We start from the raw sequence: 15,542 nt of genomic DNA, 5'->3' as shown, positions 1-15,542 counted from the left end.
ACACATATGCACACATACTCATGCCCACACATATGCACACACATACTCATGCCCACACATATGCACACACATACTCATGCCCACACATATGCACACACATACACATGCACACACATATGCACACACATACTCATGCCCACACATATGCACACACATACTCATGCCCACACATATGCACACACATACACATGCACACATATACATGCACACACATACTCATGCACACATCCCAGAAGGAAAACAGTCTTTCAACAGGACAAGCCAATGGGTCACCACAAGCGTCTCTGCCCGGGATTCTCTGGGAACTTTTCGGCGTAGAACACCCCTGCCTACTCCCAGGTGTACCCACCCCTCAGGTAACTGGGTGGACAGCAACATCATGATGCCAGGACTGACATCTATACAGCCTGTCCCAACTTCCAAAGCACTTACATTCCCACTTGAACCACAGTACAATCCCGTGTGGTGTTATCGTCTCTAAATAAGGAAACTGAGGGGCTGAGAGGTTTAGCGACCAGAAACAAAGTCTCCCGACTCTCTGTCAGGAGTTCCTACGGCTGCAGTACAAGATGAGCGCTGTAGATGCAGAAGCAGTTCTGGATCGCCGCCAGTTCAGAGCAACACTGCGTCTATATCCCCCAACCCTGTCCACACGCCAGCCAGCTCCATCTCCCCGGCTCCCTGGCCCCAACCCCACTTCAAAGCAACGCTCAGCTGAGCTAACCCTGCATCGTCCAGGCCAGAAACTGCAGAGGACCTGCGGCCCAACAGACAACAAACCTGAGCATCTAAGGGACAGAGAAAATGAGAACAGATTCGAGTTCAAGCTGAAGGAGAAGAGACAGCAGTGAGGCAACATCTCTTTGCAGCCAGCCGCCAAAGGAGCTGCCGGCGGGGAGCTGGGCAACCCCAGAAGTGCTGTTTCCTGCCCTCCATCCAGAACTAATCTGAGCCGTGACCGTCACCAGCCCACAGGCTGCGGAGACACCCACCTCCAGCCGCCGCTGCTGGCCCTGCAGGCAGTGCGACAGTGCCAGCTTGCATCTGCCAAGCAGAGGGTCCCAACGGTGAGCATCCCCCGAGCTGCCGCCCTCAAAGCACGAGGGATCCGGGGCGCGGGAGGAGGTGGCATCCGTGTCCAACAAAGGAAGCGGCTCGCACTCCAGCCTGGGGCCGCCCCCCGAGGTCTGGGCGGCGTCTGCCAGGCCCTGAGGAGCCTTGAGAGCGAAGGGGGAGGAGAGGATCCGAGGGTGCCCGCGGGGTCCGTCCGAGCTGGCGGCCTTGGCCTCCGTCTCCTCGGGGCTCCGACGCGGGGCCTCGGCCTCCCTGGATGGCGGGCAGCCTTCTGCCTCGCCCCGTTCCCCAGCAGAACCCAGGGAACCCAGGGAGAGGCGAATGAAACTAAAGCTGGAGGTGAAGACGTCCTGGGAGCCGGCAGGGGTGGAGGGCGCCTCGGGGCCACTTCCGAGGCCGCCGCTGGTGCCCCTCACCTCCTCCGGGGACAGACGGCCTTTGGTCCAGGCTGCCTCCCGGCGAGGGCTTGGGGCCTCATGACTGTCCATGGGTGGCAGCTCCCCCGGACGCCCGGCGTCCCCGGGGCCACAGGGCCTGGGGAGCCTCTTGGGCAGGGTGGTGCCAGCCCTGGGCTGAGTCCCAAAGCGCCCTGGGCTTCCTCTCACGGCCACCAGAGCCAGGCCTCGGGGGCCCACGGAGGTCAGAGCCGAGGCTGCTGTGCTCCTGGGAACGGGGCTCCCAACCGAGGGACCTCGCCACTGGCCTCCAGGGTCAAGGCCACACGGCCCGGCCCTGGACTCAGCGTGGTGGGACTCCTCACCGCGCGCCCCTCCCTGGGCCCGGAACAGGGCGCCCGCTGGCGGGGAGAGGAACCCGATCCGGGGCCCAGCTGCGCTTCTCACGTAGCCCGGCCTCCGTGCCAGCCGCCTCCTCCGAAAAGACGCTGCCGGTGGTAAGCAATCTTCGCTGCCTGGGAAGAAAGAGAAAACAGCACCGTAAACACGCACGTCTCCCTGGCTCAGCTGGAACTGCGTTTGGAGAACATCCCCGGGTTCAGAGGTCATCCCTCGGGGCATCTGTCAGAGATGCTGGCTCAGTGGTCCCCAGGCCAACCTGGTATGAAAACCCTGATTATCCTCGGGAAGCGTCCGCCTGGGTTGCGTAGACACAGCACAGCATCCCAGCTCCGCTGTTGAGCGGAACAGCTGGCACTGCTGTGGGTTATGCCAACACGGCGGCGAGCACATTGGAGGCACAGCCTCGGCAGCTCCTTCTGAGCCCCCAGCATCCTGCCTGGTGGTCTTTTAGCAGCATCAGCACTTTCATCCTGGAGTGCTCTGGAAGGCAAACGATCTGAAGCCGAACGCCGGCGCACTCCCCCAGATGAGATCCAGCCGCCTAATCTGGCTACGCTTAACACGTACGTGTGGTTTCATTATCTGAGTTACCCATGTCCCTGCACACCTGCAGACCGTGGAAAGCTGGCAGAGACACAATCTATGCCCGTCTATTCATCTCACAGGGGATTACAGGAGGCCCTGCTTGCTGTGTTCTCCAAACCAGGGGCTGTGTTCCCTTCCCAGCTATGCGAGAGGGGTAGAAACAATGACAATCGCTGATACCTCTCAGGGGCATGACGCTACAGCAGTTGGAGAGCGTAGGCTCTGGCACCTCACTGCCTGGTTCAGACCTGGTTGTGCCATTGCTGGCTGTGTGACCTTCCACAAGTTACTTGGCCTCTCTGTGCCTCAGTTTGCTTATCAGTAAAATGGAAATATCCACAGTACCTCTCCCCTAGGGTGGTTGTGAGCATTAAACTAAATGAGTTACTACAGGCAGGCAGCTCAGAAAAGTGCCTGGCACTCATAATAAGTGTGATTAAAGTGTTAGTTACTATTTTACACACCCCGTTACTCATGATGTGTCTTCATCCACACTAATTTCCTTTCCTCCCTACCAAAGTCATGTGAATCAACCAGACCAGGAATTATAACTTTCCTTTTATAATTAAGGAAACTGAGGCTCAGAGAAATTAAACAGCTGCAAGTGGCCGAGTGACCAGGGCCAAAGTCTCCGGACTCAGCCCACACAGTGCTCTCACTTTGGGGCCCTGCCGCACCTCAAATGAGACTGGATGGGAAGGGTAAAAGCGGGAGCAGACAGCATGAAGCACAGCTGTACATATACACAGCCTGTGGCAAGAAGCGGAGTACAGCTGCCCGCCGGGTCCACGCATCTCTCCCCACCTCCCAGAACACAGATGCTCCCAGCATCCTCGTCATGGTAAACAGACAGCACTGAGCATCTAGGGTACCACTGTGTTATGATCATGCCCTGCATTTAAGTTGCTCGATAAATGGTGAATGAATGAATGGATGCATGGATATATGGAGGGAGGGTAGAATAGATGGATGGATGGATGGATAGACGGACGGATGGATGGATGGATGGATGGATGGATGTATGGACGGACGGACAGACTGGGGCTCATCTGAGCCCCAAACACACGCTCTTTCTGCACCCTTTGCCTCAAAGTATATCCCTTAGGATGACAACTTGAAATGACAAGAAGTCAGAAGAAAGAATTTTCTTTTTTCTTCATTTATTTTTCTTTTCTTCCATGCAAAGTTGGAATCAGTAGAAAAGGACATATGGAAAATGTATAGAAAATGTACAGAGGGATCATTAATAGGCCAAATTGGACCACTCACTAGGATGGCTACTAGCTACTACTAAACACACACACACACACACACACACACACACACACACACAGAAAATAACAAGTGTTGATAAGGATGTGGAAAAATTGAAACCGGTGTGCACTATAGGTGGGAATATAAAATGGTATAGCTGAAAAGGGTATGAAAATTCCTCAAAAAATTAAAAATAGAATTACTACACAGTCCGGCAATTCCACTTCTTGGTATATACCCAAAAGAATTGAAATCACGTCTCAAAGAGATATTTGTACACCCGTGTTCATCACTGGCATTATTCACTATAGACAAATATGGAAGCAACCCAAGTATCCCTCAATGAATGGATGGAGATAGCATGGTCTACCCATACAGTGGGAAATTACTCAGCCTTATAAAGGAAGGAAATTCTGACACCGGCTACAACATGGGTGAACCTCAATCCTGAGGACAAGATGCTAAGTGAAATAAGCCAGTCACAAAACAACAAATATAGTTTGATTCCACTTATCTGAGGTCCCCAGAGGAGTCAAATTCATAGAGACAGAAAGTAGAAAGATGGTTGGCAGGGGGCTAGAGGGGCAGGGGGAGTTAGTGTTCAGTGGGGACAGAGCTTCAGTACGGGGATATGAGAAGGTTCTGGAGATGGACGGTGGTGACAGCTGCACAACAGTGTGAATGTGCTTAATGCCACTGAACTGGACACTTACAAATGGTTAAGAGGGTAATTCTATTTTATATGTATTTTACCACAATAAAAAAAAAAAAAATTTAATAGACCAAATGGCGTCACCATGCTCTCTGGTCCCAAGGAGACCCGTCCTTTCCCTCAGGGCGCTCACGCCTGCACCAATGGGGCAAGTCAGCACAGAGCTACAGGGGCTCAGGACAGGGCGAAGGGAGGCCTAGAAGGACTAACTCTCCTCTGCCTGTAAAACCGGCAAAACGGTTTTTAAAGAACAAGGAATCCAAAAGGAAGTAAAGAGAACACTGAATTCTGGCTTCAGTTACCCAAGGGAAACAATCCAGCAATTTCATATCTTGAGAACGAAGTCCTGTGACATCTATATTGTCTTTTGGCTTAAAGAGACTTTTAACTAATTTTTTTATACAAGTCCAATCACCCAAATAACCCTTCTGAAGTTAAAAAGCAATGCTAAGTGGAAAATAATTTGCTTGAAATTTCATTTCTTTTCAAATGCCTCTGGGCCCTTGGGCCTGAGAAGCCCTTCGTAAAGCCACTCAACTAAGGGTCCGAAGTCTCCCCAGGCCAGGTCCAGCTGCCGTGCCAAGCAATTCCCCGAGGGGAGCCCGTGTTCCTGGGGGTGGAAGGAGTTTCTGTTAAGATGCTGTCAGGCCACAGTGAGAGGCAGCGGTCGGGAATGGGGGTGGCCCAGCCTCTGCACCCAGCTGTGTGCCAGACATGCCCCACTCCGGGTGTGAGTCTTCCAGAGGGTGGCCCCAGAAACAAAGACTGTCACACACTATCAAACCTCACCCTCCAGAGAGGGCGGAGGAGCTGACAGAGTGGGATCCGGAGGGCACCTCTGGAATGAGCTAGAACGATTAGAAGAAACCCAGATGGGGCACACAGCTGCTCTGAAATCTCTAGGGAAAACCCCAGTTCCCCATCACCAAAGTCCCCCTTTCCACTTTTTTTTAATTTTTTATTTTTTGAGGAAGTTTATGATGTCCCTCTGGCCAGAAACCAATTATTATTTATATATCCTGCCTACAATCTGACCTGAAATCCAAGCCCTGCCTTCACACCCAGCATTTGAGAAAGGGTTATGATACATTCAGAGCTTGAGAGGAAGATTCCTTCCTGACACCTTGCTGCAGTCAGCTCTGGGAACAGAGGTTCGAAGGTACAGGAAGTCAATCATGGCAAGACCAGGGAAGGCCCAGAAACCAGCCGTGCCCTTTGTTCTTTGTAAAACCCAGGGATGGCTCCATTCTGCCCATCTGGCCCCAGAAAGGCTGGGGTGGAGACAAAGCTTCAGGTATCCTTCTCCATCCCGTGCAGCCCACGCTCCATAAGAGGTTCTAGGGAGGGGAGCGCAGGTGTCTTACTTCCTCCCCATCGTGCAGACCTGCAGGCTCCTGTTTATGTGGGATCCCCACTCCACCCCCATCCAGCCCAGTGAGCTCTGAGATTGAAGGGAAGTGAAAGACAGGGGCTTCGACTAAACCCAGATGTCAAAGAGCTTCCACATACAGTCTGGATAAGGTACCCAGGAGTATCTACTTATATAACTTATGGGAAAACTTGGAGAAAGCCAATGTCACCAGCCAGGTCAGCAAGAATTCTGTCTGCCCTGCCTCTAACGCTCTCCCTTCATCCCTCCAAATCCCTCCTATCCTCCAGCCCCTTCCCCATCAACTACTTCGTCCAGATCGCCCAGCTCCCAGGCCTTCACCACAAGGCCACATCACTCCTCTCCCCAATTTATTAACACCCAGCACTGTCAGTTATCTTCTTTGCTGTATATTAATTGTCCCCAACTTATGCTACTTATAAGCTTCCTGAAGTCCTTAAAATTCCCCCCGAAAATCCTAGTATACAGAGAAGGCATCAATATACGCCGGCCAGATCATACTCATTTTTGAATAGGAAATCTCAAATATGCAATTAAAAAAAAAATGATACTCATGAATTTACTCAGAAGATCTTAAAACCAACCCCAAAGTTAAAATCTACACAAAATGCTCATGTGGGCTTGGGCAAGTCCCTCAGTGACTCTAAGGCCCCGTGGGGAAAGCACATCTGCCTTGGGAAGGGTAAACACAGGGACTCAGAGGCCACTGCTGGGGACGCATAAAATAGTTAGAGAAAAGCAAACACAGGAACACTTTACAAAATGTGACCTGGGTATAAATGTACAGTGGAAACATGAATGAATTTATTGTTTGCATGGAAGGAATTTTAATCCTGTTTGTCACGGTCGGGGCATACATTTTTATAAAACGTTCAGATGAACCAAAGGTTCTGAGTCATAAAGAAACCACACATCCCTGGGGATTAACTTGTTTTCCAAGAACCAGAACCCAATCAGATACACTAAGCACAAACACTTGACCGAGCGGCTGAGCAACTGAGCACAAGTTCCTCTTTCTCGGATAGCTCAGAGAGCACCTGGGGATTCGGAAGCGCCTTCAGGTCACTGTAATACGCATCTCGCGAGCAAGACGAGTGCAGGTGAGAAATAAATCAAGCTTCACCACGTTTCCCTTTTAACGGTGCGATCCACGTCGACACAACCGGTCCTCGTTGAACACGGGATGCTGGGTGGCGGTGCAGACAAGGGCAGGACACCACCCCCGCCCCCAGACTGCTTACGATCCAGCAGGGGATGTAAGTCGTGCCCAAAAGTTGTCGCGGATGGAATGGCTACTCAACCACAGAGGAAGGAGAACTCAATCTGAAGTTAAATGAGTGGGTCACCTCGTTGGCTCAGTCGGTTAACCTGACATTTCTCTGACCTTCAGCAAAGCAGAGGACTCCCTGAGCCCCCGAGTGTTCCCCAATGTAATGTGCCACCCCAAAACTCACCTCCCGGGGTTGAAGGGGAGGATGGGGTGAACGCGGACCATGCCAGGGGGGCTCAGGATGACTCTGACAACCAACTTGGGCCCGAGAGCTCCCCGTCAGCCTGACCGGAACTTTCTTGCTTGTGAGACCTCCTTCCTTCCATCCCGGGCTCCTTGGCAGGCTCTCCTGCCCCCTCCCTTTTCCTTCAGGGGCATCTCCCTCCACCTCTCCCATGTCTCTGGGACTTCCCTGGCGGTTGAGACTCTGCGCTTTCACTGCAGGGGGCACGGGTTCGATCCCAGGTCAGGGAACTAAGATCCCGCATGCCGCGGGGAAGCACGGCCAAAAACAATTAATTAATTAATTAATTAATTAATTAATTAGATGGAAACAAAAAACCTCTCCCACGTCTCGCCCCCTCTCGGCATCTGCCTCTCGGAGGACCCAAACCCTGTCCTAGAGGGAGCACGGTGAGTGATCACAGGGGCCCTGCCCTCCTGGGGTTGGCCATCCTGGGGGCGGGGCAGGGGGCCATCACGCAACCACATGGATGAACTTGGATGGGGAGGATGACGGACAGATCAGTGGTGGCCAGCCACAGGGGACAGGGTCCCTGGCTCTGTCAAGGGGGGTCTTGGAGTGGCATTTGGCTGAGACCTGACAGGTGAGCGGGAGGTATAGGGAGGTCCCGGGGGAGGCTGCTGGGAACAGTCTGAGAGAGGAAGGAACGGGGCTGGAGGGATGGGTGGGGGACACTGGTGACGGGCAGGGGACAGGACGGAGCCAGACACTGCAGTGCCTGTGGGCTGCATCGGGACTGGGTCTTTGCCCCAAGAGCGATGGGAGGCCTTTGGAGAGAGACAGGATCCCATGTGCATGTTTTAAGAGATCCCTCTGTGGAAAACAGACCAGACGGGAGCAAGAAAGGACACAAGGAGAGCAGTCAGGAGGCACCAAACCGAGGGCAAAAACAAGCCTGCAGCACACACAGAGGAGAGGCGCCCTCCTGACAACTGGGTCCTTCTCTGCTCCACACACCACATCCATCCCAGGTCTCTTACGTGACAACAAGCAAGGAGCCCACTGTCTTCTGAGCGTTAAAGGCACACTGCCTACCCTCCAGCACCCTCCCCCGATGAACATTTAGACACAGAAATACTTCAGGGCCAAATGAGTGATAATATCAATCTTTCTACAAAGAACCCTTCCAGAAGCATCCTAACTAGTTACCCAGATGCCTACATTTTTGAAAACATCCCTTAGGTCTGCAATGTCTTTCTTTTTCTTTGTCATCTTCCACTATTACGCTCATGTCCATATAAAACACCCCCATACCCAACGCAAGCCCGCCCCATCCTCGAGAACCTAAGCCTCAGTCGGAGCTAAAACTAGAGTCCAACAGGAAGTATGTTTTCAACAGCACCATCTATGGGCAGGTAGGACCAGGGTGTGTGTGTGTGTGTGTGTGTGTGTGTGTGTGTGTGTGTGTGTGTGTGTGTGGTCGTGGGTGCACACATGCCTGAGTGTAATAAAAAGACACATGCAAGCGTGTGCAAACATACACAAATATTTATAGGAATACAGATATACAGACAGAGACAGGGAATGTCACACAAGGGAGGAGTCCTCCCCGCCCCCTCCCTCCCAAATCTGCCCCCCAAACCAGCCGGTAATCGCCACAGAATCGTGCATCGGGCTTGCCGACATCTCGAATTCACAAGCTGACACTCTCCATCCCCTTGAAAGGCAGGCTGTTCCCCAGACATGATAACTCATCAGCTGCCCTGGGCGAGCAGAGCCCCTTTACCCTGATCTAAGCATCACCGTCATCTTCCAAGCCGCGTGCGCTGCAGGTACACACGCCAACAGGCGTGCAGGCTCGGGGCCCCTGTAAGAGCAAAGCTCTGTCTGTTCTCCCGTCAGCCTCCCGGTCACCCAAAGACCAGGAGCTTTGACTCCGGGGCTGCCGACATCACTTACAACAGTCTTGCCGTTGGAAGGGCTGAATTGCGATTTAATTGGCTACAGTGTCAGCCCTGAGTCAGTGAAACTGAACAAACTCTTCTGCTTGGAACACGGGACACAACGATGTGCTAAAAGTATGAAGAAAAGCAAAAGTATGACAAACAACAGCATAAACTGGTCGGGGGAGGGGGGCAGGATGCGGGAGGGATTTCAAGGGTAATATTCCACTTCTCAGGCTGGGTGGTGGTTACACGGGTGCTGACCGGGTTACCATTCTCCAACGGTATATGCAAGCCTATGTATAATTATACAGCAGACACATATATATAAGTTTTATAACTGTGAGATATTCTATGCCAGTTTTTCAAAGCTGCGGTCCCTGCACGAAGGCAGGAATACTCAGAAGCAGACACAGACCAGCCTGTGAGCAACCCCACACGGGAGGCGGGGGAAGGCTCAGGGAGGAGGTGCCCCTGGAGGTGAACTGAAAGGATGAGGCTACAGAAGCCAAAAAGGAGGGGGAGGCCATGGCGGGTGGAACGAACAGCAAGTACTCGGGAACGGAGGTGTGACAGCGTGAAGAAGGAGGTCAGGACGCCTGGGAGCAGGCAGGGCGAGGCCACTGGGGAAGAGGGACCAGAAGGCTGTGTGCAGGCCCGGAGGGCTTCCAGGTGGAGGCGGGACGAGGCAGGGCCCTGCGCTGGAGAGAAGAGGGTTGGAAGCTCGCCGTGTGCGAGCAGAATAGGCAGGAGAGTGGACGATGCCATCTAGGGAGGAATTCTGGAAGAAGAGGAGGGCTCGGGAAAGGAAGAACCAGAAGGGACCCAAGGAAGCCACTGGTGCTTCCAGGAGGTGTTGGGTGAGGGACATGCAGCCCCTGTGTCCAGCCCCGCTCACGGTCACCACCGTCCTCGGCTTTAGCTCTGCAGCTGAAACGCTGAAACTTTGGATCCGTGGTTCCCAAACAAGGCTGCACATTAGAGTCACTTTTAAATGTCATCTTTTGAACACGCCATAGTCCAGGCCACACCCAGGCGGATGACGTCACACAGGTGGGGAAGGGGACTCAGACCTGGGTCCTGGGGACGCTCTCCTGCTGACTCCACGGGCGGCAGGGCTGGGAACCTCTGCTTTAGGGGGGAGTCCTGTGGAAGCTCCTAGCACACCTGGAGTTCAAGCGCATCATAAACTTAACATTCACAAGCACTGCAGACCGCGTCTCTCTGCAGAATCTTCCTCTTTTGTTTCTCGAAATGTGGCTATAGCTGCCGACGGCTACACGTGGACAAAGCCTGCTCTGTATGTAAAACTTGTCCCCATACGTCTGTTCTAAATCTTCTCCCCAAACAGGGTTTCCGCTTTCGATCAGACAATGGGAGCCCTGGGTCCCACGACGTGACCGCCCATGAGGAAGAGGCGGGAGGCCGGCGACTCCGGGCACTGTCTCACTTCCCCAGCCTGCAGTCTCCTGACTCAAGGCCCGAATGTGGCTCAACATTCAGCCCACTTTGGTGTTTAAGGGTCACAACCCACACATGCAACATGCAGTGTGGGATCCTGGATTGGATACAGGAACAACAAAAGGAGACTGGTGGGTGAGACTCGAATAAAATCTGTAGTTTAGTTCATTGTACCAATGTTGAGTTTTTAGTTTGAATGACCCTACCATGACCCTACCATGATTTTATATATATATAAAATCATATATATAAAGCTTTTAGTATGGGGAAGCTGGATGAAGGGAACTCTGTATTATCTTTGCAACTTTTCTATAAATCTATCAGTATTCCAAAATAAAAAGTTTATTTAAAAAGCACATACGCACACACACACACACACGATTTATGGACCTGTATTTTGCAGTAGGAAACGGTATGGGCTCTGGAGACAGATTACCTGAGTTTAAACTTTAGCTCTGCCACTTCTGAGTGAGTGCTATTGGGTTACTTGCCTCTCTGCTGCTTGCATTGTCTGGTCTGTCAACCCGGGACTCTACCTCATGGCATTGCTGGGAGGGTAGAGAAGGTTATGAATTTGTCTACCGTGCCTAGCACAGAGTAACCATTCAAAAACTATCTTCATTTGCAATTCAGGCATAGAGCAAAGACAAGAACATCATCCTAAAACCAAGGCACCTGGACCATGGCCACCATGGCAGAGTTCAAGGCAAAGCTAAACCCAAGCAGCCTCAGCTCTGACTGTAAGCTGTTTTCTGTACTGAGGAGGCTCCTGGGGGCCCACATGCCCACACACACACACACACACACCCACACACACACACACACACACCATCCAGCGTGGTGCCTCTGGACATTCAACCCATGCTCTGGTGTTAGCCAATACCTGCCCAACTCTCTGATCAGATTTCCTGAGTTGTTTTCTTTCCTGTTTACCCCTGGATCTCCTTCCTCCACTTGAAACAGGTAGTTGAGGAATTTAGCAGTTGGAGACTCATAAACCCCGTGAAAGGGCTTGCTCTGAAATCACTGAGCTGCCTCTCTCCGCGGTGCTATTAATTCTCATAAACGATTGTCTTTTTCTTTCCATGTAAAGTGCTACTCAAAATCTGAACCCCCTCAAGAGTGCTGTTAGCTACAGATGGGTGTCTCTAATGAATTTTTTAACTGCTGCCCTAATAAAATATGGATGAACTAGAAGGAGACGTCTCTGTAGCTGTTATTTCAAAACAACTTAAGTCTCTGCTCTTATTTTTGCAGCAAAGAGCTGCAAGCTCTCACATCCATCCTAACAAACGAGAGCTTTGCTCAGGCTCGTCATCCGTAAGGTTCACAGTTACCTTTTTAATGCCGTATATTTTATGCATGGGCTTATTTTCAAGGCTTTCTAAATGCCCCACTTTGCATGCCAAGTTTGAGATGTGTTTATTAAAAAATGATCTTAAGTTGTCAGTACTTCACACATAAGTAGTACCCTAGGGACTAGACTGTCTTTCAAGGAAGTCCCTACTTGGCACTAAATTTTTATAATACTCAGAATTTAAGCCCACATCAAAGGTTTGTGCCACTTTAAATGCCTGACCTTAAAAATGATACAATTATCGCATTGCAAATGTCTGCTCTATGATCCTACTAGAAAACAAGAGGAAATTTGGGGGGGGGGGTCGCTTCTACATTCCAATATCGGATCTTGGTGCACTGGTGTGAAGAAATAAGACAGAAACTGGCATTAAACAATTCCTATGATATAAAGATGCTTTAAGCAGCTATGAGCATGGGGGTGGGTACTGAGGGTGACCTGTCACTTAACTGGTCTCAGATGTAAGGAAACATTTTATAACAGAATATGATTGTCTTCTGTCTACACTTGAGGATTCTTCCTTCATAAAACTTTTCCGGTCTCACTTCAGATTGAGGTACTACATATAGATTCCAAGTTTTAAGAGGCCATCTCTCCATCCAGAAAGCTCAAATCTTTCCAATTGATTCAAACACCATTAGTGTTTTGAGTTGATGAAAACTCGGCATAGGCTAGACTGGAGTTAACCTTTGCACCACCTACAAAGACGGGGTTTGTTGAAACAGTCCTACTTTCTGGAAGATGACAGTGGGGAATACTTAGGATGTTTAAGACAGCAAACTGTTTTCAAGTACCCATCTCCATTCATACAGCGCAAACTAATTATACAGAAATCTTGTCTCTTCTTGCCTTTATAGTGCCTCTTCACTCTGGAATCATCTTGAACAAAGCAATACATTTTACTGTTAAGAATAATCGTCCACGGATGCTTTGATGCTTAAATATCTGAAGTGCACTTTGGTTATATCAATACGTTTCCACACTGTGGAAAGCAACTAAACATCCTCAGTAAATTCCTTTTGAAAGCTTTTGTTCTCAAAGTGGCATATTGAGTGATTTTTTTTTTTTTTTATGAAAATGAGATGCTAGTGTCTTCACCAGCCACTACGATCAGGAGGGTATCACATAAACTCTCAGATCAGGACCATCTGCCAGAGAAGGCAAAGACCTGGAGGTGCTGGCCGCCCCCCTGAGGGCCGGCATTCACAGTATGGTGACGACACACTCAGATATCACATTGTCAAAGTAAACCTTCTCCGAGCTCGGCTTTCTCCCCTGGGGAGTGTTAAAAATCTCCTCCTTGCAAGTGGGGAGCCCTAGCACCTTTCTTCAGATTAGACCCACACAGTGTGTGAGATGTCAGTTTTGCATTCCAGTCCTGCCTTCCTGAGACTGTAGTCAAGTCACCTTGAGGGCACAGCGTCTACAGACAAGCCCTGCGCTGCCTCCAGAGATGACTAATCTCATCTGTCAGGTATGAGATCACCAGTTCAAGACTCAGAGAAAGGGTCCGGCACAACAAACAAGAGCTGGATTCTGTTGGGCTCCCATCTGAGGGATCCAAGAAAGTTACTTAGCCCTTCTGTACCTCAGTTTACTTGTGTATAAAATGGGCATAACCCCCATCCCTTGAAGGACTGTTCTAAGGATACGGTAAAATCACTAACGGGTATTTTCAAAAGCCCATCAGAGCTTACAATAAGCGGTGATATGGGCTCAGAAAATTAGCTTCTTTCCCCAAGTTCTTCTGGGCACCTAAGTCATCACTGTATTCTAATAACATCTTACAATTTTCCTGGATAGTGTTATTCAATGTTATCCAACAGTTTGCTTCAGAGTTAGTTTTGTGTTAGGTTTTTTTTTTTCCTCTTCCTATCTTCCTAATAGGGTCTACCCTATTAGGAAAGAGAAAACAAATGGGTGACCATAAAAGCACAGAAGTCCATGGAGATTTCCAAACTATCAGAAAAATATCAGACAAACTGTAAGCAATTTCTGACAAATAGAAGAAACTCCTGAAGATTTAGTTGATCTATATTTTCTCCTAGAGCTACAGAAATCCTAGCCACATACATGCCTCAACCAGCCATTGCTTTAAAAATCTTCTCATTTTCCTTAAGGGAACAGTTAAGGGAAAGAATGACATTTCATACTTTTTCGAAACACTCAGAATCAAGTGTTTTGTCTCCCTCTCTCTCTTTATTTACCTTTTTGGTCTTTAGGCTATTTTTCTAAACTTCCAGCAATATCAAAAGGCCGATTCCTTTTTTAAAAAACGTGTTTAATAGCAAAAACAAACTAGATGACTCTGTTTTTCTCTAGAATGGGTTTTAAAACTTGAGTTAACTCTTGCTAAGGGACTAGAGCTTCCTCTGTACACAGCCTATTTTGAAACAAATGAAGCAATCCTGGGTAATAAATTGGCTTTAGTTCACTTATTATACTAAAGGAACGTGAAAATGAGATTGGGCAGTGGCTGAAGTGTTCTTTGAGAAATCTGGGAGAACAGGAGAAGGTCGACAGACTGGAAACACACAAGCATCCTGCTGGGTTCTAAAAAGGGAAACAGATCGTTCCTGCAAATTGAAGCCCAGTGATTGCAGATCAATGAGCAAGACACAGACACCAGATGAGCTGCCGAAGATCAGTAACAGGGTTGTTTGTGAGCGCTTACTAATGGAGAGAGCCTACACGGGTTTATTAACAGTAAATCATGTCCAGGACTTCCCTGGTGGCTCAGTGGTTAAGAATCCGCCTGCCAATGCAGGGGACATGGGTTCGAGCCCTGGTCCAGGAAGATCCCACATGCCACGGAGCAACTAAGCCCACGCGCCACAACTCCTGAGCCTGCACTCTAGAGCCCATGAGCCACAACTACTGAGCCCCCGTGCCACAACTACTGAAGCCGCGCGCCTAGAGCCCGTGCTCCGCAACAAGAGAAGCCACCGCAATGAGAAGCCCACACACCACAACAAAGAGTAGCCCCCGCTCACCACAACTAGAGAAAGCCTGCATGCAGCAACCAAGACCCAACGCAGCCAAAAATAAGTAAATAAAATAAATAAATTTCTTTTAAAAAAAAGACAGTAGAGAGAGATCAGCCAAGATGGTGAGGTAGAAGGACCCTGAGCTCACCTTCTCTCACGGGCACACCAAAATCACAGCTACTTACAGGACAGCCATCGATGAAAAAGACCAGAACCTACCAGAAAAGCTCTTCCACAACTAAAGACATAAAGAAGGAACCACAACAAGACAGCTACAGAAGGGCAGACTCGTGATATAGTCAGGTCCCCCCGGGTGGGCAACACACAAGCTGGAGAATAATTACAACTGCAGAGGTTCTCCCAAAGGAGTGAGGGGTCTGAGCCCCACGTCAGGCTCCCAAGCCTGAGGGTCCTGCACCAGGAAGATAAGCCTCCAGAGCATTTGGCTTTGAAAGGCCAGCAGGGCATACTTTCCGGAGTCCCAGAGGGCTGAGGGAATAGAGACTCCACTCTTAAAGGGTTCACACA

General features: G+C 50.1%; 1 protein-coding gene across 5 annotated transcripts in view; it reads right to left on the bottom strand.

The window, feature by feature from the left end:
- Positions 1–15,542, bottom strand: part of DISC1 (DISC1 scaffold protein) — a 349,458-nt gene that overhangs the window by 295,604 nt on the left and 38,312 nt on the right. For all 5 annotated transcript variants that reach the window (XR_009498091.1, XM_059900957.1, XM_059900954.1 and 2 more), the window contains exon 2: positions 993–1,984. Coding sequence is in view for 4 of the 5 variants with exons in the window: in XM_059900957.1 (XP_059756940.1) it covers positions 993–1,984 (992 nt within the window). In the remaining variant the exon portion in view is untranslated. The remainder of the gene's footprint in view (positions 1–992; positions 1,985–15,542) is intronic.

The sequence above is a fragment of the Balaenoptera ricei genome, chromosome 16 (assembly GCF_028023285.1).
Source record: "Balaenoptera ricei isolate mBalRic1 chromosome 16, mBalRic1.hap2, whole genome shotgun sequence".
Classification (NCBI taxonomy): Eukaryota; Metazoa; Chordata; class Mammalia; order Artiodactyla; family Balaenopteridae; genus Balaenoptera; species Balaenoptera ricei.
This window is presented reverse-complemented; position numbering and strand designations above follow the sequence as displayed.